Genomic DNA, 22,700 nt, shown 5'->3' on the forward strand with positions numbered 1-22,700 from the left:
GATTTGGTCATGAGGTTTTCATGGTGATGAGGATATGTTGGAAAGTATCCAGAGGAGACTCACAAAGGTGGTCAGTGGTCTTTGGAATGTGGAATACAAGGACAGATTGAGAGAATGTAAATTGCAAAGCCTCGTTGAATAGGAGGAAGATGGGGTGGGTGTGGGAGTTGCTATGATTGAAACATATAAACTAGTCAGGAGTTATCAGGTTGACATGGAAGAGATTTTTTATAGAATGGGAGAGGGGGGGTAGAACAGTAAGCCATTGCTGGAAACTGTATAAGGAGGGCGTGGTCAGAAGAGTGAGGAGAAGGTTCTTTGCATGGATAGTGGTTAGGAAGTGGAATGCATTGCCTGAATGTGTTGTGAATGTAGACACATTGAATCAGTTTAAGACATGGTTGGATGAGCATGGTGTGCGATAGTGTGTACACAATGTGTGTTTATCTCCAATGATGAGTCTGACTCCATTGAGGTCAGATGTTAATAATAATAAAAGTTTTTGTATCATAAGCATTTTAATTTTTAATTTTTCTACTAGGATAATTTTGGTTAATTATTTAAAAAATATATTTACAAATCTATTCCCATATTTTAGTTGATTCCAATGATGCTCTATATGGAAGTGACCCAAAGTTTTTAGCAGAAATTAATAAAATCTGCTCAACTGTTATTGATGAAATATTAGCACATCTGAAATATCTTGGAGATAAAGGAGTAAGTCCATATTTTTAGTGATAAATAATATGTATCTTTTTTTAAATTTATGCTTCATCATTGTTGAAATATTTTATTAAATTTTACATGTTGTACCTTCTCAAGAGTGACACGAGTCAAAAATATAAAATAAAGTAAATATATAAATAAATTTATAGGATTACTAAATCTATCAGAATCTTACCACTATATCACAAATATAAACAATAATATTGTTCAATGATTTTATTTTTATCAATTCAGTTACTGTCTCCAAACCAGAAATTTTCAGCTCTGGTTTTCCACTTATTCCTGTCTTGTGCATCTCTAAAGATCCGGATAGTAATTTTGCTTGTCCACTGTTCTTTGTCCTTCATATAGTGATGTCTTGGTTGGCCTTTTCCCCCCTTCCCTTTAGTTTTTCTGTAATGATCATATTGATTGCTTCTCATTCTCTTAGAGCATGCCTTAAGAATTTCAATTTTCATTTCTTGATGTCGTTTGTTAATCTAGCTTTTTTGGATTGCTCTTTCAAGTACTCATTTGTAACATTTTCTGTCCAGCTAGTCCTCTCACTCTTCACAACTCCTATATCTCCAGAGCCATCAGTCTTTTTTCCATTTCTTTTCGAGTAGTCCCTGTTTGCGAAGTGTACATTATAGAATATATATTATAAATTATCTACATGTAAACACAAGGAGAAGTATTATTTATTAAATATAAAATATTTAAATATTTAAGAAATAATACTTCTTCTTGTGTTTACGTGTAGATAATTTATGATACTGTGGCACAAGTTTCTCTCAAAACTAGAATATATATTAGCTAGTCATCAGCTTTATTATTATTAATTATTAATATTACGTGACTCCTCCACAGAGTCCAAGGACTTATCATGGGAGTGCACTCTACTCTACTTTGCTAAATACATCTCACCCTCTCTATTACTACTTAATGTCCATCCAAATAATTCCAAACATCCACATACTAACCCAAGAGGGTGGAAGGAGGGGAAAATAGTTCCATTGCATTTAGGAGGCTCCACAACTGATGTAGCAAATTACCAACCAGTCAACATGTCAAAAATTGTTGTCAAGGTACTGGAGAAGTTGGTCAAGAGCAAAATACAGGAATGGATAGACAGAAATGGGATGCTGTATGGGGGGGGGACATGGTTTAGTGAATGTGCGTGTTTTATAATACAATGACAGCTGAGTTGTAAAAAAGTTAATGGGTTTACAGTGGTACTGCTGGACTTTGCAAAAGCCCTTGACAGGATACCACATGGAATTCTAATCAGTAAACTGCAGCACATGGGGATGGATATAGGGTTGGTGAGGTGGATAAGAAGTTGATGGAGAGATATCAGAGAGTAGTTTATTCAGGAGTAGAGTCCAGAAGAAAACCTGTGACTAGTGGCATGCCATAGGGCTCTGTTCTTGGGCTGCTACTGTTTAATTTGTACATTAATGATAGAGGAAAGGATCTGAGAGGAACTATTCAGTTGTTTGCTGATATTGCAAGTATTGCATATCAGTAGCACTTCTGATTAGGGATACTAAGTAATGCAATATCTAAAATTGGTCAGAGTAATAGTTAATAAAGATGATGTTAAAATTTTACAGGATGATTTGAGTAGACTGATGGCTTGGACAAAGCAAAAAGAATGTTAGCTTATTGTGGCAAAGTGTAAAGTTATGCATTTTGGAGTGAAAAGATTACCAACTGTATGCCACATTGATGGAACTGTACTCCAGGAAATTGACAAAGCAAAGATTTGGGAATGTTATTGGATAGGCGAGTTAAAATTTAGAGGGCACATAGCAAGTGACTAAAGCAACTCATCAGATTACTTGTTTACTGAAGGAACTTTAACGAGCAGGTTATTATGCCTCTTTATTGAGCCTTGATAAGTCCCCATTTGACTGCTGCATGCAGATCTGGTCACCTGGGTTTCTTGCCGATGAGGAAGAGGTGGAGAGAACCTAGAGACAACTGACCAAGATGGTAGTAGGTCTATGGAATGAACCTTACGAGAACAGATGTTGAAAGTTTATTTTTGACTTGGTTAGACTATAATCAATTTAGTTTAATCCTTTATCCAGGTGTGAGCAAACAAAGTTTGCGCCTGAAAGTATCTTCAGGACTGGGGTGTACCACCTTACCCCAGTCCTGAAGAGCATTTCAGGTGCAAACTTTGTTTGCTCACACTTGATAAAAGATTAAACTAAATTTATTATACTTACAAGAACAGGTTGAAGATTTGTGCATTACAGAAACTTGTTGACAGGTGGAAAAGGGTGATATGATTGAGACATACAAATTACTGAAGGGTTTTTACAAGATTAATAGAGAGAAAAAGTTTCAGAACAAGAGCCGCTAAGTTTGGTGATGGGAGAACTAGGGCCATCCTTGGAAACTGAACAAGAGTGTTAAAACTAGGTTGTTTGCTTGGAGAGTTATGAATGAGTGAAATAGGTTGCTGGAGTCTGTTGGGAATGCCATGACTGTGATTGAGTTAAAAGAAAAGTATGATAGATACCTTGCAAATGTTGGATAGTGCTTGACATGTTTAGAGCTTCTCTCAATGAGTCGAAGGAATCCATGGAGTAGTCCATAATAATAATACTGAATTGTTCCTTCTACCAAACCCGTATATTAAATAATTTGTAATTATTTAATTTACAGCACTTCTTATATTATTTGTATCATGTCTTGGTTGTATACTCAGCTTTGCAACTTTTTGTCCTATCTCACTGTTTTCAACAAGTTTTTCATACCTTCTCTCAGCCAAATTTGTTGCCTCTGTATCACAGTAAGGATAAGTGACATCATTCAACTATTTCACTTACCCTTCTGCACCTCACAACTTGGTAATGGTAATGTGCTTGTAAAGTATAATTTCATTGCCTTTCCATCAAATAATCTAAATAATGGAATATCTATTCTCGTTATTACCTTTTCTTTCTCTTATATACCACTTCATCCTCTTTTTATTCACATGCATATACCTCTTACCAACCATTTCTCAATCTCTGCATCTTGACAGCTTTTACAGCTCTTCCATAATTTTTTCATTTATGACATTTTTCATTTCTCTTTCCACCCCCATTGTCATCTCTTTCCCTTACACTTCTTCATTCTCACCTTTTTCCTTATTGCTTTACCTTTTATTGTGGCCAACTGCTTAATTCAGAAGTAATGACAGCAGGTTAAATCCAGTACGATTGAATCAGAACTCACATTGTATCTATCAGTGTAAAGCAAAATAAAATTAAACCCAAATGTGGAAAATTTCTCTAATTTTCACATTTGGTGCTGTAAACATGTACTTGATTTTTAATTATATTATTGAATTCTTTTTATTACTAACCATTTATTCTTTACTGTGTTAGGATGCTTTATTTATGGTTGATTTTAATTTTAAGTAATCTGGAGTGTTTGTATTTCTTACACAGAATTTTAAACGACAGTCAAGTTTAGCAATGGATCTCTTCAGTCGTATCGTTGTTCATGGAGATCTTACTTCCAACTCTCTTGTCACACTGGCCTATAATTTATGGGTATTAGCTCACAGAACTGGTAATCAGGATTCCAAATTTTCAGTAAGTTTGTCTCTTTTGAAAACTTCTTGTAAAATAGAATTTTTATGTGCATGTGTGTATGTCCATTCTTTTAGTGTTGTACAGTGATCAGCATTTATTTTAGAAATTATGGACTTTACAACCGTGTTATAAATAACTCTTTTAATTTCCCAACGTTTCGATCTTCATATTAAGATCATCATCTGGAGCATATACAAATATACAGAACAAGCTGAGTTACATTACATACAGTAAGCTAGAGAAACAATGATTTGATCAAAGGTTATTCTACTGCCATACTGCCATGACCTCTAGTGGGAAAAAAAAAAAAATACAAATTAATTAATTATTTAGAAACTACATCAAGCTAAATTCTGTTTATGATAACATGAGCAAACATTCTTTCTTATAGATAGTTTTCTTTCAGTAACATTGATGTCCTATTTTTAGCATTACAATTGTTATTTTTGATTTAGGATCCTGGATTATCTACAGTCCTGTTTATAGTTACTCGTAGAGAGGAAGATTCCGTGGGTCGAATATGTGCCTCCGATATGTTTGGGATTTTTAGACCATCATTATTGTTCAGATTGGGGTGGGTGATAATAATCTCGCAGGCTTCCTTAAATTTGCGTTCATACCATGTTTTGGTGTGATGTAAACAACTGGTGCTTTTCCAGTCAATTCTATGTAAAGTGTTTAGGGCATGATCAGAAAGGCCAACTTCACCATAGTTATTATATTTAATGTGTCATTTATGTTCTTTTTGTCTGATAGGAATTGTGCATCCTGTTCCCCCTATATATGGTATACCTCAGGGTGGGCCAGCAGAGGGAGTGGGTCGTTGGATGAGTTGAGTAAGCTTTTTAATTTTGCGGGAGGTTTAAAGGTGGCTTTGAGGTTGTATTTTTGTTGTATTCTGTTTATTTTATCTGATGTCCCTTTAATGGAAGGAATGGTTATAGTTTTATTGTAGTCTGGTTTATCGTTGTTTTTTATTAAGGTCTTGTAGAGAATTTTGTTGATAGTGTTTTGGCTGTAACCATTTTTTAGAAAAGTATTACGGATAACTTTAAATTCGTCTTTCAGTGCATGTTCATTGGAGAAGATCTTCAAAGCCCTGTTTTTTAGAGTATTAATGACACCTAGTTTTTGTGTTGGGTGGTTGGTAGGAGTTTTATGTGCACATATTGGCCATTATGTGTCGATTTCCAGTAAACAGTAAAGGAAAGATTGCCAGAAGGAAGACGTGTGACAAGTATATCTAGAAACAGAAGTGTGTTCTGTTTTTCACTCTCAATTGTGAACTGTATGTGTGTGTGTTTTTTGTTTAAGTGGCTAAGGAAAGTGTCTAGCAGCCATGGGACCAGATCGCGATAACATCGTCAACGTATCTAAGCCTAATCTATTAAAGGTCTATTATATGAACACACATATATACAGACATAAAACACTTACTGGATAAGGAAGACAATGGGAAATCATCTTGTTCTCTAATTGTTCCCTAGTAAAATGGTATTGCTACCCCCCCCCCCCAACTATTTATCATTAAGCAGAGAGCAGGATAAGGGGGGGGGGGAATAATAATTAAGATTATTGACCTCTTTTGTGGGATGAAACACCTTAGTTTCTGGAAGTAAAACCCTGCCATTTCCATATGAGACCAGATAACTCACCTTTGAGTGAAGAGATAAAAATTGTTTGCATCATGCACAAGATTTGATCTCAGGTCTTTATAACTAAAGTGCTGCATTTATACTGACTAATGTACAGAAGCCCCATTATTAGTAGCAGTAATAGTATGTCACATCTGCACACAGACCAGTTATATGGGATGAATTTTACTCCAATTTGGTATCTGAACCTTTTACAAAAAACTTGTCAAACTGTTCAAGTTTTCAGGTCTACTATATATGGGGCTACAAAGGGACAACATGTTGACATTTTATATTGCAATAACTTTGTAACTTAGTGGAATATGCATAAATGCTGGAATTTGTAAAATACACAAGAAGTCTATGTGGTTCAGTTTTGGTTCAAATAGGATCACTTTTATTGGAAAGTTTTGGTAAAGAAGTTTTAAAAATGATATTAATAATTTCAATCTAGCTGGATGAAATTTAATGCAATTTTGTAGTTAAGATATATATTAACATTTTCAGTTTCGATTTCCAAACTCGTTGTTCATGATCATTGTTGTGAAAATATTAGGTAAAATGAATTTTTTTGTCTAGAGATAAATCACTATCTATGCAAGGAAGTAGCAGGTATGCTTACAGAATAATATGGTAAAAAACAACACTCATCATCATTCATACTTTTCATGAATTTAGTTCTGAGGCTGGAACAGGCAATAGCCTGTTCCAGCCTCAGAAGTCATTGTTGAATCTCTTAAGATGATGTCCTGGTTTTCTTTTTCCTAATGGTTTGTAATTTAAGGCTTGTTGTTTATGTTTATATTTTTTAATTTTTTATATTACTGATTCCTAGTTTAATTCTTTCATAATTTCTTCATTTCTTTTGTGATCGAATAGAATATACTTTGCAGTTTTTCTCATAAACTTCATTTCAGCTGTTATTAATCTTTGTCTTTTTGTTTTATTGTCCAGATTTCACTTTCATACAATAGGACTGGTAGAGCATATACTTTTAATCTAGTTTGTTTTTGAACTAGATTAGGTTTAAATACAGAGTTAATTACGCCTGTTATTTTTAAGTATTTCGCATTTTTTAGGTTTATATCGTTTTCATTTTCATATGTAATCATACATCCTAGGTAATTAAATGATGAATTCACCTGTTCAAAAATCTTGTTATCTATTACCATTTTAGTTTTTATTGGACCGTTTCCTTTAAAGGCTTGTTTTTGATTGATTTTTCTGTTGATTTTATCATTCCATAATCTTTGGTTATTTCGTTTAAATTTAAAACTCTTTCTGTAAGTTATCTTCAGAATTTGTAATTATTATTTGATCATCAGCAAAAAGGACAAGTGTTTAAGTTTACAGTAGGAGAAAGTTTAATCCCTTGATGGGAATTTTTATTCCATTTTATTATTATTTCATTTAAGTAAATATTAAAAAGGGTTGTTGAAAGGGGATATCCTTGTCAGATTCCTTGATTTATCTCTCTCAGATATTATTATTATGTAACACCTCCAGGGAGTCCAAAGTCTCATTGAGGGAGGGCATCTGATCTACAGCTCTCCATCCACACCAATGCTATCTACTGCCGACCCACTAGTACTTTCACAGACAATCACCAAAATCCATGCCTATGGTGAGATTTGAACCTGCAGCCTTTTGGCTGGAGAGCAGATACGCTAACCACTCGGCCCACCAGGCCAGCTGATAGTTCATAATTTAATATTATTTGGTATTTGTCTTTTTTTTTAATATGTTAAATAAAATACTGGCCATCTACATATGTTGTCTACATCTTGGGAGATGTTAGCTATTCTTACTGAACACTTTAAAATTATAGTTTTCAAGAAAATTCATCTTTTAATGAATTCTTTCATAATTCATCAACAAATTATCACTCAACTGTTTTTTTTGATCCATTCCATTGGCAATAAATTGTTGTGCAATGAACTGTAGTTTGACAAACTGCTTTTTTTGATGATTGTAGTTCAACAAATTGGCGTTCAGTTAACTGTCTTTCAATGAATGGTTTTCGATAAATTTTCATGGAACCGGTTCAACTGCAATACTCCATACTACAGACAGAGAAATTTATTGAGTGCTACAAGGAGTTTGTCAGTGACAGAATGAAATCACAACACTCATTATTATTATTGCACTAGAACATCCACGGAGTCCTAAGATTCAGCGATAAATCACCAGCAATATCTGTTATACATCCCCTTGAATGTATTCACTGACAGGGCACTCAAAACAGACTCTAACAACCCATTCTGCACACATTTACAAAAATTTCATTGACTACTTATCATCTTGGTCTTTTGCCTATAGATCTTCTCTACCACTTTCTCACACTAACAAGTAAAGATAGTCATTATTATCCTTCTCATAAATCTCATAAGTTTTGACGTGTGCTAAAAAAAGTGTTTTTAATTGGTGTATACTGTGGCTTTTTTGTCGTAAATTGTGCTGCATTTTTTTTTCGGTTTGGATACAAGTGTCCTTCAGTGGTGTTGTTGAAATTCTTTCTTGTTTATATTTTGTTTTGCTACTTGTTGTACTACTTCAGCTTCTAAAGATGGTGTCCATAAAGAAACATACGTCAGCAGCACGGAAGGCGTCTGTACGAAAGTCTGGCTTTACCTTAGATTTTTCACATTGGATGCATTGTGAAAACTGCTATGTGTATGCACCGAAAAATGTGAAAGATCTGTGGACTGTTTGGGTAAATAAGAAGAAAAGCATTAATGTATGTGAAAAGTGTCTGGATAGAGCAATTAGAAATGGGAGCAAACATTGGGACCATAGTAGAAGAGCTTTGGCAGGAGGTAGTGAAAATGAAAAGCAAAATGAAATGTCTGGAAGAGGATATTAAACAGCTAAAGGAGAGATTGGCTGATGATAAGAAGAAGGAGGGAGTTAATCTTATAAAGAAAGAATCAAAGGATAGTTGTATATCGGTGTATGGGAACTCGATCATTAGAGGTATGATTACTAATAAAATGTACAAAACATGCTTTCCTAGTGAAACAATGAAGCAAGTAACTGATGCGTTGCAGAAAAGGAAATACCAGACATCAAAATTAGTGGTAGTCGTGGGCCAAATGACTTAGTTGGGGAGAAAAAGAATTTTGATAGAAACTTGAGGAAGTTGTTGCAGCAGGTAAAGAAGAATAGTGTTGCTGGGAAAGTCATAGCCATGTGTTGCCCAGATATGATAACAGTGAGTTGAGAAGGAGAGCGGAAATAATGAATAGTGAGATGGCTGAGTTGTGTGAGGCAAAAGTGGTTCAATTTGTAAATCGTGGAGTGAATTTGAAGGGAATTTAATCTGTTAGATTAAATTTGAGGGGAAGTTCAAATGGTATAAAGCTGATGGGTTGCATTTGAATGGGTTTGGTGTTGGGCATTTAGAAAGGCTAGTGTTTTCTGAGAAAGCACAGAGTCAAGAAGTTAATGTAGCAGATGATCAGAATCTACCTGTGAAACAGGACAGCACAAATCAACAGATTGTACAGCAGCAGGAAGATGGATATGAGATTGAAGATGGGATTTTCAACAGCACAAGGTGATGATGGAATGCATAAAGGTGAGGATGAGATGGGTAAGAATGGAAATCACAGTTAGGATCAGGGAAACGGGAGTGGTCAAACCAAAGAGAGAGGTGTAGTATAATAGCTAGAATAGAGAATGTTGGTGCTAGTAGAATGGCCTCAAACACACAGTGATTGCTATGTTTATACACAAATATATGGAGTATTCAAAACAAAAGAGCTGAGTTTGTGGCATTGATCGAGATGGTATGCCCAAAAATAATTGGAATAAGTGAATCTTGGTTCTCTGAGGAGGATGTGATGTTGGGAATAGAATTAGAAGGATATATAATTTTCCGGAAGGATAGAGATGTGAAAAGAGGAGGGGGGGGTTGCTGTTAATGATTGCAGAAGAATTGTGTCTGCAAAGTGTAGAAATTGATAGTGCATGCACATATTTTGAATCTGTGTGGTGTGAAGTTGAAATAAACAGGTTAGTATATCTGATAGGATGCTGTTACAGGGAATGCAGATAATACTGATTCTGAAATGTTTAGGCAAGTTAGTTAGGCATGTAAAAAGAAGATGATCCTAATGGGAGACTTTAATTACAGGAATATAGACTGGAAGGAGGAAATAGTGTATGGGAACAAGGAGAGTGAGTTTGTGGAATTTCCAAGAGATAAATATCTTAAGCAGCACATGATTGAAGCAACTAGAGGCTTTAATGTTTTGGATTTGGTGATAATTTCACAAGATATAGTTGTTAATGAAGTGTTGACACTGCTGCTGGTTGGTGAGAGTGATCATGAGGTATTTGTTTGGGAACTGATGAAAGAAGAAAAAGTCACTGCCAAAAATGGATACATGTGGAAGTATAAAGCAGGTGATTATAGAAAGCTCCTGTAGTCAGTTAGCATCAGTACATTGGGTAGATGAGCTGAGTGGAAAAGATGTTGACGATGCATGGAAAAGAAAATATTATGGTGGAGGTACATGACGATGGTGATCAGATCCATGAAGATTATAAAGAGCATGCTAGAAAGATGACAAGCATCGTAAAGAAAGAAAAGGTGCAGTATGAGAGGAGATTGGCTGGTCAGGTCAAGGTTAACTTGAGGGAATTTTTCCGCTACATGTCAAGCAAGAGGAAGAATAATTATGTCAGGCTAGCATTGGTGGATAGCCATGGCAGCAGAATAACAGCTGCAAAGAATGTAGTAGAATTATTGAACTAGCATTTTATCAGCATATATCACACTGGTATCAATGATCCAATACAATATATAGAAGAGAGGCAAGTATTAGGATAATTGGAAGTGGAGGAAACAGAGGTGTATCAGATGTTGGTTGGGTTAGATGTGAATAATGCTGTGGGAATGGGTGACATATCACCACGTATTCTTAAGAAATGTGCACCACAGTTGGTTTTGCCCTTGACGTGGTTAATTACTGCAAGTCTTGCAGTGGGTTCCTAAGGAGTGGAAAGAAGGCCAAATAGTTCCACTCCACAAGCAGGGTTGTAAGACAGAAGTCTCCAACTATAGGCCAGTCTGTATAATTGCAGTTGCAGTCTGTATAATTGTGTATGATTGAGCAGTGTCTCAAAAATGAAGGGTAACCAGTGGCATCCCCAGGGTTCTGTTCTTGGGCATCTGCTGTTCAACTTGTTTGTATATGATATATCATGTTGACTGACTGGGGATCTTCAGTTATTTGCTGATGATTCAAAGTTGGGAAGAAGCACTGAGCGCCTCCGTAGCGCAATTGGAAGAATGACGGTACATTGCGTCCTTCGATTGGAATAGGCCTAAGTTTGATTCTCGTCGCGATGGGAGGAATCTTTATCTGGACGATTTCAGTCGAAGGTGAGTTAGCCGATCTCATACAGAGGTAGCAGGGGTTTTTTCTCCCGGAAACTTGGGTTTTTCATCCTGCATACAGACAAATCAGCCCTTCAGAATACACGCAATTTACAGACAAAAAATACTAGTTGTGGTGGGCGGTAGATGGCATTGATGGAGATGATTCGTAGTAGAGGTTCGGTGTAGTGGTTGAGACAGTTGTAGGTATCCTCCTGCGATGAGTCTTCGGACTCCTTGGAGGTGTCAGGAATAATAATAATAAGTAGCACTGCTGATGCTGAATCCCTTTAGGAAGATTTGAATAGACTTTATACTTGGACAAAAGAGTGGGGTTGTAGTTTTAATATCAATAAATTCAAGGTGTTGCATTTTGGAGTGTAGAAATATAAGGCTGTGTACTATATCGATGGTGCCATACCGCAGGAAGTGAATGAGATTAGAGATTTGGGAGTGATGGTTGACAGTAGACTGAAGTTTAGAGGGCATATTGCTAGTGTTGCAAAGATTGCACATCATGGTACTGCTATGATAAGAAGTACGATAACATGCAAGGATAAAGAAGTGGTTGTGCCACTGTATAAGGCACTTGTCAGGCTACACTTGGATTTTTGTGCTCAGATCTGGTCACCTGGTTTTCAAGATGATGTGGAGACATTGGAGAGGGTCCAGAGATGAATGACTATGACAATATCAGGAGTTTGAAATGCTGGCTGTGGAGAGGTTGAAGAAATGTGGATTGCAGAGTTTGGTGGATAGGAGGAAGAGAGGTGATATGATAGAGATGTTTAAGTTAGTGAGAGGATTTTGTCAGATTAATCCAGAGGGGAAGAACCAGAGATCATTCCTGGAAGTTATGTAAAAGTGTGGTCAAGAGGTGTGTGAGGAGTAGATTTTTTACATTAATTGTCAGTGAATGGAATGCATTGCCAGAATGTGTTGTTAATGCAAGTAGTGTTAAGGATTTTAAGATTGTATATGATAAATATGTTGTCAGTTGAATGAACTTCCCACGACGAGTCTGTCGACTCCATGGGGATTGTAATAATAATAATAATAAAGCTATTATCCCTCTTTATAAGGTTATGATTCAGCCACATTTAATCCTAGGATTAAAACCAAGTATAAAATTTCTTGGTATCTTTAACATATATATATATATATATATATATATATATGGATAATTTCTATTAATCTGCAGTAATGTTCACATTACTTGTACCTTTCAGTTAAAGTTAAAAAATAAAAATGTGCTCTAATCTTTAAGAAGAATGTTTGAAGAACACATTAACAAAGGAAGTTCCTATTCCTGTTTTTGAGAACCAAGGACTGAACTGATCCTTATAGCACACCACTGGTTACCTTAAATTTTCAAGATTTATATCACTGTACACCACTTTTTTGATATCTGTCAGTCAACCATCCTCTTATCTATGCTAATATATTATAACCCAAACCCATATTCTCCAATTTATGCAACAGTTTTCCATGCTGTATTCTGTCAAAACACTAAACAAAATCTAAAAAGTATCATTATTATTATTATTATTATTATTCAGGCCACCATGGAGTCAAAAGACACATTGCGGGAGGTCCTTCCTAGGAAACACAAAGTCTATCATACCACTCCTTGAACTCATTGACCGTTCTCACTCTCACCACTCTGTCAGGCAATGCATTCCATGGTTCAACCACCCTCCATGCAAAGAAACTACTCCTCACCCTCTTGCTCACAGCTTCCATTCATAACTTCCAGGGAATGGCCCCTTGTCATCACTCCTTCCCGCAGTTCAACCAAGCAAAAGAACTCCCCAGTGTCAACCCTGTAGCCATTTCTCAACAGTTTAAAAGTCTCAATCATATCACCTCTCCTTCTTCCATCTATCAAACTCTGCCGATCCTCATAACTAACATTGTACAGTCCTGAAACTATCTTTGTTATCCACCTCTGTATCCTTTCCACAGTTAATTTATCCCCTTCAAATCCTGGTGATCAAATTTGAGAACAATATTCTAAGTGTGGTCTGATCAGGGACGTATACAACGGAATGATAACTCTTTTATCTCCTCAAGTCAGAGTCCTTCTCAGTATTGCGCAATCCTCTGGGTTACCTTCACCACCTTTGCAATATGTCCCCTGAATTTTAGGTTTCTATCAATCATCAACCCCAGATCTCTTGTCTCCTCTACTTCCTTCAGTACATCTCCTCTAATAGAGTTCGAAGTGTCCCAAACCTCAAGACCTTACATTTTGCTGCATTAAACCAACATCCCCATTCATTTTCCCATCTGTCTAGTTTATTCAAATCCTCTTATAGGGCTGCTACATATGCACTATTACTAATAACCCTTCCCAGTTTCACATCATCCACAAACAACTGAATATCCCCCTGCAATCCACTGACAATGTCATTGATATAAAGGTTAAACAATATAGGTCCCAATACTGAGCCCTGTGGGACCCCACTTGTAACCTTCTGCCTCCTTGAAACTGCTCCACCATACACAACTCTCTGATACCTATCGGACAGCCAATCCTGAATCCAGTTGACCAATCTGACATCCAAACCCATGTGCTGCAACTTAAATATCAGCTTATCATGTGGCACCCTGTCAAATGCCTTTGCTAAATCCAAGAAAATGGCAGTATATGTCTTTCCCTCATCAACTGCTCTTGTAACTTTATTATAAAAGGCTAGCATATTACTAAAACAAAAGCACCCTTAACAAATCCATGTTGACTCTCACAGATAACATTACCCTCATCTGCCAAATGCTGTATACAGTCCCTCACTAATTTCTCCAAGATCTTATCTACTAATGACACACAAACTGGCCTATAATTAGCCACTTCCAGTCTGCTACCCTCCTTATGCAATGGCACTATCTTACCTTCCTTCCATTCCCTGGGCACCTTTCCTGTTGCCAAACTTTCATTGAAAAGCCAGGTCAAAGGAGAAAAAATATTCCTCCAGTCGGCGACTAGACTAGACTCGAAGTTCGTGTGGTCAAGCACCATAGACTTCAAACACCATTTGTACTATGCTATACAGGCTTCCAATCATGGTGTATAAATTCACTTTGTTTAGCTTAATGGTAACATCATTATTGAATGTGAGCAAGTTGCTAAAACATGACCTTCCCTGCTTTTCATTACAAAGTAGAGATTCTCTGTCAATGCATTTCTGAATGTTAGCTAAAACAAATTAATCTTCACTACAATTCCTAAGATACTGATTAGTTGATAGTTGGGTACATTGATCTTTGTATCACCCTTGTGCAATGGGATTACCATACATTTTTCCACTCCTGTAGAATCTTTGCTGTTCATCATCATCATCATCAAATTCCTGACATGTACCCTCAAGGGGTGTACAGGATATGATAGTACTACATGAAAAATTTACATCATTACTAATTTCCTATCTACAATTTTCCTCCAAATCAGTCTGTTACTTGTCAAGACTCCAACATTATCAGATCTCATATTTCTATATTTCTATCATCTAAGGCACTTTGTACTGTTTCTCTGGGTCGTTTTCCTGCCAACCTGGCAGAGAACACTTGTTTTGCTAATCTTTCCTTGCCCATTCTGTTTAAGTGACCATACTACCTGAGATTAGCTCTGCTAACGCATTCCAGGATGCTGACAATGTCAAGTTCTTTCCTAATATCCTTGTTTTTAATATGATATTGCCATTGATGCCATCTGTTCATGCCTATAATCTTTCTCAGGACTCTCATATCTGTGGTCTCTAGTCTTTGGACAAGTGTTTTATTTCTGACCCAGCTCTCAGATCCATAGGTTAAAACTGGTTTGAACACTGTCTTGTATACAGCTAATTTAGTGTTCCGACTAATTTCTCTCTTATTCCATATGAATTTATTCAGTTGACTGCCTACCATACCAGCTTTGTTGATTCTGTTGTCTATTTCCATATTTAATTTATCATCTTCACTAAAAATCATGCATAAGTAGCTGAAATGTTTTACTTGTTCCACAGGTTCCCCGTTCACAAGACAGTTGACATTTTCAACAATTCTACCTATTTTCATTGTCTTTGTCTTTTTAATGCTCACCTTCATGCCATATCTATTACAACAGTTATTCAATTTAGTAAGTAATATATGTATTCCTGACTGTATGCCTGTTGAGTGTTTTTTACCACTGTGCTATCACTGCTTGTTTCATTTAGCAATTTTTCGACGTAATTACTCCATACTTCAAGGATATCTTTTTTTCCCTGTTTTCATGTCACCTTTATCATCTCTAACTCCTTTTACAGCACTCTTTCCTCCATTTCTAAGCTTCTTCAACAACCTCCAGAATATCTTACCAACTTCTTGATATTTATTTTCTATGTTCTTGCCAAAGTCCTCCCATGACTTTTGTTTAGCTAGTTTTACACAGTGTTTTGCTTTCTTAAATTTGTCTCTGTATTCTCTAAGAGCACAAGCTGACTTATTTGCTAGGAACTTTTGATATGCTTTCTTCTTTTCCTTCACTGCCTCTTTAACTTCCTGTGTCCACCATGGAGTTCTGATTTTTCTATCCTTGCAGACAACCTCACCACATGCCTCTCTGGCTGAATCAGTCAGAGTTTTCTTCAAGGCTTGCCACTGAATCTCCAAGGTTTGGTTCCTGTTCTCAAACTCTTTCATTTTTTCTTCAATAATCTTTGTGTGTTTTAGTCTACAGTTCACATCTGAGAGCTGCTCAACTTTTATTTGCTTTAAAACTTTCTTACATGTTATTCTTTTCAATATGAAATTCAGTTTTATCCTGGTCAAGACTAAATAATGATCGCTTCCAATTTCAAATCCTCTGTTCTGATAGCTTCCAATTTCAAATCTTCACTGTTCTCAGACATAAATTATACAGCCTGGTAAAAGGAATAGCCAGTTCAACTGAGCACTCTTTTAGCACTGGTGCTGATATCCCATCGGTCCCTATTGCTGAATTCCTATTGAGTTTGTGCAACAACTCTAGTATCTTCTCCTCATACACCTGAGTTTCTTCATCCAGTGAAGAGATGAGCTCAGTGTTTCATATACCAGCTTGATAGCTTTTAGCAAAATTGGCATTTATTAGTTAAAGAACTTCTTCTGCATCTGTCACCCTCACATCATCTACATTCAGTAGAGTTATTCTTTTATATTCGTTCTTTCTTTTACTTGCAGCTTATTGATAGAATTCTTTGGGATTATCTTTAGCTTGCAGAGCTGGTATCTTTTCATACTCAGACTTAGCTTTCCATACAACATTTGTTACTCTTCTGGCCTGCTGCTTGTAATTTTCATAATGGACATCATCCTTATGCACATAGTATTCGTTCCACATCATTTCTTTCTTACAAATCTCTTGCTTGATAACATTACACATCCATTTGACTCCTACCGTACTTATTCTTAGAACTCTCGGGACACATTCTGATATTGGATCCTTTAAGTATTTTTTAATTCTTTCCCATTCACTGTCAATATTCTTCCAATCTAGCAACCAATACCATTCTGCTGAACTCAGTATACTCCTCACTTGGTCATATAAAGGGAGGGGGTCGGGTCTGGAACGTTCTGATAAACACCTAGAACAAAATGATATTAAAGCAACTGATATAACCACAAGAAAGAACATACTAATAGCAGAATTATGAAGATAACTTGTGTTCTTATATCCTCGTATGTTCTTTCTTGTGGTTATATCAGTTGCTTTAATATCATTTTTGTTCTAGGTGTTTATCAGAACTTCCAAGATCATCCCCCCCACCTCATAATTTCCTACTTTGTTGTTCAGTATATAACCTGTCCTGAATGAAACATTCATAAACTTAGCCACTTCCCAAGTGAGTGCAGCATGATCACCACCTGGAGGCAGAATAGTTGTGTCTTTAACTGAAACACCTTCTGACACCATAATCTAACACACTTGAGAAATTTGGCTCATAACAGTTCACTTTCATTCTTCTAATGAGATTTTACTGCTACCCAATCAATGTTTGGATAATTAAAGTTCCCCATTATGATTACTCTTTTTGTGTGCCCATCATCTTTATTTGGTGATGCATTTCTTCATCACTAGCAGCTGATCCACCAGGTCTGTAACAAAACCCCACTATGTATTCCATCTTGTTTGGTTCCACTGCACACCAAATGGCATCAAACTCACTGCCACATGGAAAACTGTTAATAGTATTACAATTATAGGTTTCAACTCTAACTGGATTCATGTTATCTGATATAATTAGCAGCTCACCCCTCCTCTCCTATCCTGTCTATCTTTCCTATAAATATTGTATCCTTTACACTCTGATTATGATAGCCAGGTCTCACTAATGCCAACTATCTGAAGTCCCAACATATTGACCAAGGCAACAAACTCTACCCCTTTGTTTCTGATACTCCTACCATTCGTGTACAGGCATAACAAGCTACCTGCATGTTTTTTGGTATACTCTTGTCTATAGTCTGCGTGACACAGTTCGACAAGATCTCTTGCAGATCTCTGTTCTTCTCTAGTGCATTATATATGCAGACATCTTTGCACATGTTTGATGGATCCAAACTGGATGAACACAAAGTCAAAATCCTTCTTGCCTCATAATCATTTCCATGATAATACCCATTCCCATCTTTAATGCAGTTACATAACATTGTTGCTCTTACACATATTCTCACCATTTTCCTCCCATTATAATTTAGCTTCTCTGACTGTCTATGTTAGGTCTCATATTATTAGTTTTTCAAGACTCCTGATACCAAATGCATTCATTTTGCTAAAGTAGTTGACTGATTACTACATGCTAAACTTGAATTTGAGCAGAATGGGGTTGAATTTTTTTGGTATCTTGGTTACGGGAATAGTTGACTGATAGGAGCCAGCAAGTGGAATATAGAGGTGCATTGTTCCTAAAAAAGGAAGGTGGGGTTACCACAGGGCTCTTCCAAGTACACAAGACACCATGTACTATATTCAGGATTTGAATTATTTTAAATGTTTTCACTGATTCATAATTTGATAAGCTACATGTTGTTTGGGATTTTTATAACTAAGCGTATAATGAATATTACTGAAGGCTTTTACTTTTATTATTATTGCTGAAATTTGATTATTATGATTATTATTGAAATACAAATATATTGAATATTTTTAATTTTAATAGGTTCGTTGTTTAGAATACTTAAAGCGAAAAAGTGTACAACATGGAGGAAAGCCATATGGAGAGCTCACTGCCAAGCTTCAGATTTCTACACAAGTATAAAAAGATTTATGTATTTAAAAAGAAAAGGATGCAAGGAAATGGGGGGGGGGTGTTAGACTCAAAGTTGTTATATATTTTTTTGATATTATTTATGTAACTGTTTGTAAATAAACAAATTAGTAGTGTACCTTGTTAATTAATTATTTCCAATACACATATATTCTAATATGTATGATAGTAATTTCTGCAAGGAGGAAGAAGGCTTTAAAGATTGGAAATGGCTGAATGTGTAGGTGTTTGTAATATTAAATTAGACATTAACAGTGCAGCGAGAATAGATAAGATCCTGCTTTTCTTATATAGGAAGATGTTTTTTTGTATACCGGTGATGGTAAGAAGATATTGATCCTGAGAATTGCAGAAAGATAAATCAAACTTTTTATTTATTGCATTGCAATTCTGAGGAATTTTAATTGAGTTTTGTTGTGTTATAACCGTGATTAGTATCCGTTGTTTGGATGGTTGAACTTTAGAGTGTATAGTGATTAATTTATGCGTGTTTCTCCAGAGACAAAATGGTAATAAGAGTAAGGCTAGTAAGCAGATTGCATGAAATACCAATGTGATTGGTGTGGATTTTTCTAGAATGCTACAGTGCCATTATTGTAATATGTATGCATTGGGAGATGTTGAGGATGTGTGTTTGTAAAGATTGAACAATAAAAGTAAGTGATTTATTTCTTATCAGTATGGATGTGATATGCTCATGAATGAAGTTTCTTTGAATCTGAGTTGTTGCAGAACAAAAGAAAGAACAAGAGACCGATGGAAAGATAGCAAGCATGAATCTCAGTAAAAACATGAAAGATGAGTTGATAAAGATGAGACGAGACATGAACCATATGTGATGTTAATGAGGAGAATTATAGATATGCATAAAAGAGTGATAAAGAATGGAATGAAAGATGACCATTTGAAGGAGATAATGAGTCGAAAGTTGCACTCTATGGAGATCGATTATTACAGGTGTGGTTGATGAGAAGTTGCACAAGGTTTGTTTACCTTGAGCAGAGATTGAGACACTGGAAATGAAAAAAAAAAAAGTTGCTAGTTAATGTAAAAATGAATTATTTGGTTAGAAACAAGAAGAATGTGATAATAGATATTATGAAGTTGTTCAGGAGAGTAAAATGTAACAATGTGGTTGGATCTCAGTTGTTGGTCAGGTATGACAGTGTTCATTTGAGATGGCAAGCTAAGATCTTGAATAGTATACTAGTGGAGCTATATGATGAGAAAGGGGTGTAGTTTGTGAACATGTGGGATGATTTTGAGGAATAGATGGAACTGCATTTAAATGTAGAAAGTATTTTTAACTTGGATATAGTTATGTTAAAGATACCAAGCAATTTTAAACCTGGTTTTGCTCCATATTTTCCAAGTAAGCAAACAGACAAAATGTCAAGTTTGCGCCTGCAATTTATGCAAGACTATCTCCTCCTGAGATTTTTATTTAATAAGGTTATAACACCTTATGGTAACTCGTTTTGGTAAAATACTTACAAGCTCTGCATTACTAAATCTTGGTATTTCTAGCCTGGCTCCCCACTGATGAGACCTCAATAAAGGTCGAAACCGGTCTGGGTAGTGGCCCCTTGCCTTTAATACAAAACATCATACATCCCCTTCTTGGAGATGTGTTTTGGCATTAAGGGTAAATATTAAGATTAGTGATCAGAGCTTGCTGCACTTCTACCACGAGTTGCCTTGGTCTTGCACTACCTGTGGGATCAGCTAGTCTTGCATAAATTGCAGGTGCAAACTTGACATTTTGTCTGTTTGCTTACTTGGAAAATATGGAGTAAAACCAGTTTTAAAATTGCTTGGTATCTTTAACTGCATTTAAATGGTTTTGCCATGAATCAACCAGAGAGGCTGTTGCTAGAAGTGAGGGTAATGACTGCAGTGAATAGAAGATCTGAGGAAGCACAATGTGATGTGGAAGAGCAGGTAAGTAGAAAAAATCAGAAGAGAGTTTCTGTATGGAGTTTTGTGAGTGAAGAAAATGAGTGAACAGGAACTGAAGACTAGGAAGTGGGAGGGGTAGTTAGAGTGCACAGACAAGAAAGAATTGGGATGTGGTTGAGGGAGGGAGTTTATGAGATTGTTGTTGATGGAGAAAGGTACAGAGATGTAACATCTGAGAAGTGGTGTCAATAGATCTTGTTATAGAACCACAAACGAGCTATTATGTTTGTTTATGAATGCCAATAGTATCAGAAATAAGGAGATTGAAATTATTGTATTGATAGAGTTCACTTACAAAAACATTGTAAAAATAAGTGAGATGTGCTTGAATCAAGCAATATCTTGAGGCCACTAAAGTGCCACTACATGCATAGTGTTAGTAAAGAGCTCTAGAAAAAAGTGCTATTTTGCTTAAGAATTGGCAATATTGTTTGCATTTTATTATACTATTGTTGATTTTTTAAAACTTAGTGTGTCTGCATGATTTGTGGCCTTCAGGAATTACTAATAAGTTTATCAATTGAAATTTTGAATCTAACACAAAATAACACAATGGTGGTACTCACAGTGTCAGCCACTTGCATGTCAACCAGTGTGACTAGGCAGTCGTGAAAATTAAATGCTGTTAATGATGTAGATTTTTCAAAAATGGTTCGATGTTGTGAGTGTGATATGTATGTGGGACAAAATGTAAGAGATGTGTGTGTGTGTGGAAAGACTGAACAGGAGAAAGTATGGAATTGTAGGAAGTGATTTTTGTTAGACTATGAATTAATGAATGCAAAACAGACTGAAGAAATGAAAGAAACAGAAACAAAACAAAAGCCAGTGAGACTCAGGGAGTGAAAAAATTCAAGAATGTAGAACCAAAAGTAAGTGATAAGGAAGCAAAAGGAAGTAAAAATTAGGAATCAAAATAAGGTGCAGTAGAACGAAAGGTAGCAAGACTACTGGAGCAACAGAGAGTGAAATTGTCAGAATGCAAGATTTGATGAAACTATTATTCAAAATGAAAAATGAAATGAGCAGTAAGCAGAGTGATATTAGACATCAAGTGGAAACAAATGAAAGATAAAAGGATGAAAGAGGTGATGAGTGATCCGAGAATAGCAGTGTATAGAGATTCCATTGTTAGAGGATTGGTTAATGAGAGAGTCCATGAGGTCTGCTATCCAGGAGGGAGAATAAGCAAGATAATTCATGCTTTGGACATGAGCTGGAAACAAGCAAGAATTAGTAATGGTTGTGGGGACAAATGATTTGAGTGGACATAAGGAGAATGTAAGGGCAAATATCAGGAGGTTATCGAGGAGAGTGAAAGATAACAGTATAGTAGTAATGGTTGTCAGTGTGTTGCCAAGGTATCACAATGTTGAGTTAAGACACAGAGCCAGAATCATGAATGGTATGCTAGCAGAGCTGTGTGCAGGGTAGGGTGTGCAGTTTGTGGATATATAGCATGCATTTCAGGGAAGAATGGAATTATACAGATGTGATGGATTGCATTTGAATGGTCGTTGGAGTGAGTGAACTGGAGAAACTGTTGCTAGATGAAAGTGCAGTGTGTGATGCAAGCAAGAGATCAGAAGTAACTGGAGTGAAAGATCAGAAGAGTAGTATTGAAGACAGAAGTGCTTGGCAATGGAAACAGTAGTAGCATGAGAGATGAAGAGAGAACAGGAATGCAAAAGGAACAAGGAAACGGAGGGGGGGACCCCAAATGGATGGACAGGAAGACATGGCATAGGGAGAGTGGATGTTGGAAGTAGTTGAATGATCAGCATAGAAATGGAATTAATCAGGATGTGAGTGGAGAAGTGGAGATTGAACAGATGTATGTGGTCAGTGGTGATAAAGGTGACTGGGCAAGGGCAGGTGTGGTGGGGAAATTACAACCAACAAGTGGCTTGGGTAGGACTGGTTACAGACTTAAAAGTGAGCTGCTGTGTTTATTTACAAATTCCAAGAGTATCAGAAATAAGGGAGATGAAATTGTTTCACCCAAAAGTTTATTCATGCAAAAATTGTTAGAAAGTGAAACATGGCTGGAGGGGGATGATATCCTGATGGGAACAGAAATGGATGGGTAATGGTGTTTTTTGTGACGACAGAAAGGACAAAAGAAGGGGGATGGCTGCTGCTGATGATAGTAGAG

The 22,700-nt window shown here is 36.2% G+C and overlaps 1 protein-coding gene across 3 annotated transcripts in view; it reads left to right on the forward strand.

Moving 5' to 3' along the window:
• Positions 1-18,702, forward strand: part of LOC150097100 (VPS35 endosomal protein-sorting factor-like) — a 386,078-nt gene extending 367,376 nt beyond the window's left edge. For all 3 annotated transcript variants that reach the window (XM_090406834.1, XM_090406831.1, XM_090406832.1), the window contains 3 exons: positions 599-717; positions 4,155-4,301; positions 18,479-18,702. In XM_090406834.1, coding sequence (XP_090262960.1) covers positions 599-717; positions 4,155-4,301; positions 18,479-18,577 — 365 coding nt within the window. In that variant the 3' untranslated portion in view covers positions 18,578-18,702. The remainder of the gene's footprint in view (positions 1-598; positions 718-4,154; positions 4,302-18,478) is intronic.
• Positions 18,703-22,700: the final 3,998 nt, after the last annotated feature.

This window comes from Typopeltis vanoorti, chromosome 17 (genome assembly GCF_054136105.1).
Source record: "Typopeltis vanoorti isolate ZY-2024b chromosome 17, IOZ_Tvanoo_1.0, whole genome shotgun sequence".
NCBI classification, from domain to species: domain Eukaryota; kingdom Metazoa; phylum Arthropoda; class Arachnida; order Uropygi; family Thelyphonidae; genus Typopeltis; species Typopeltis vanoorti.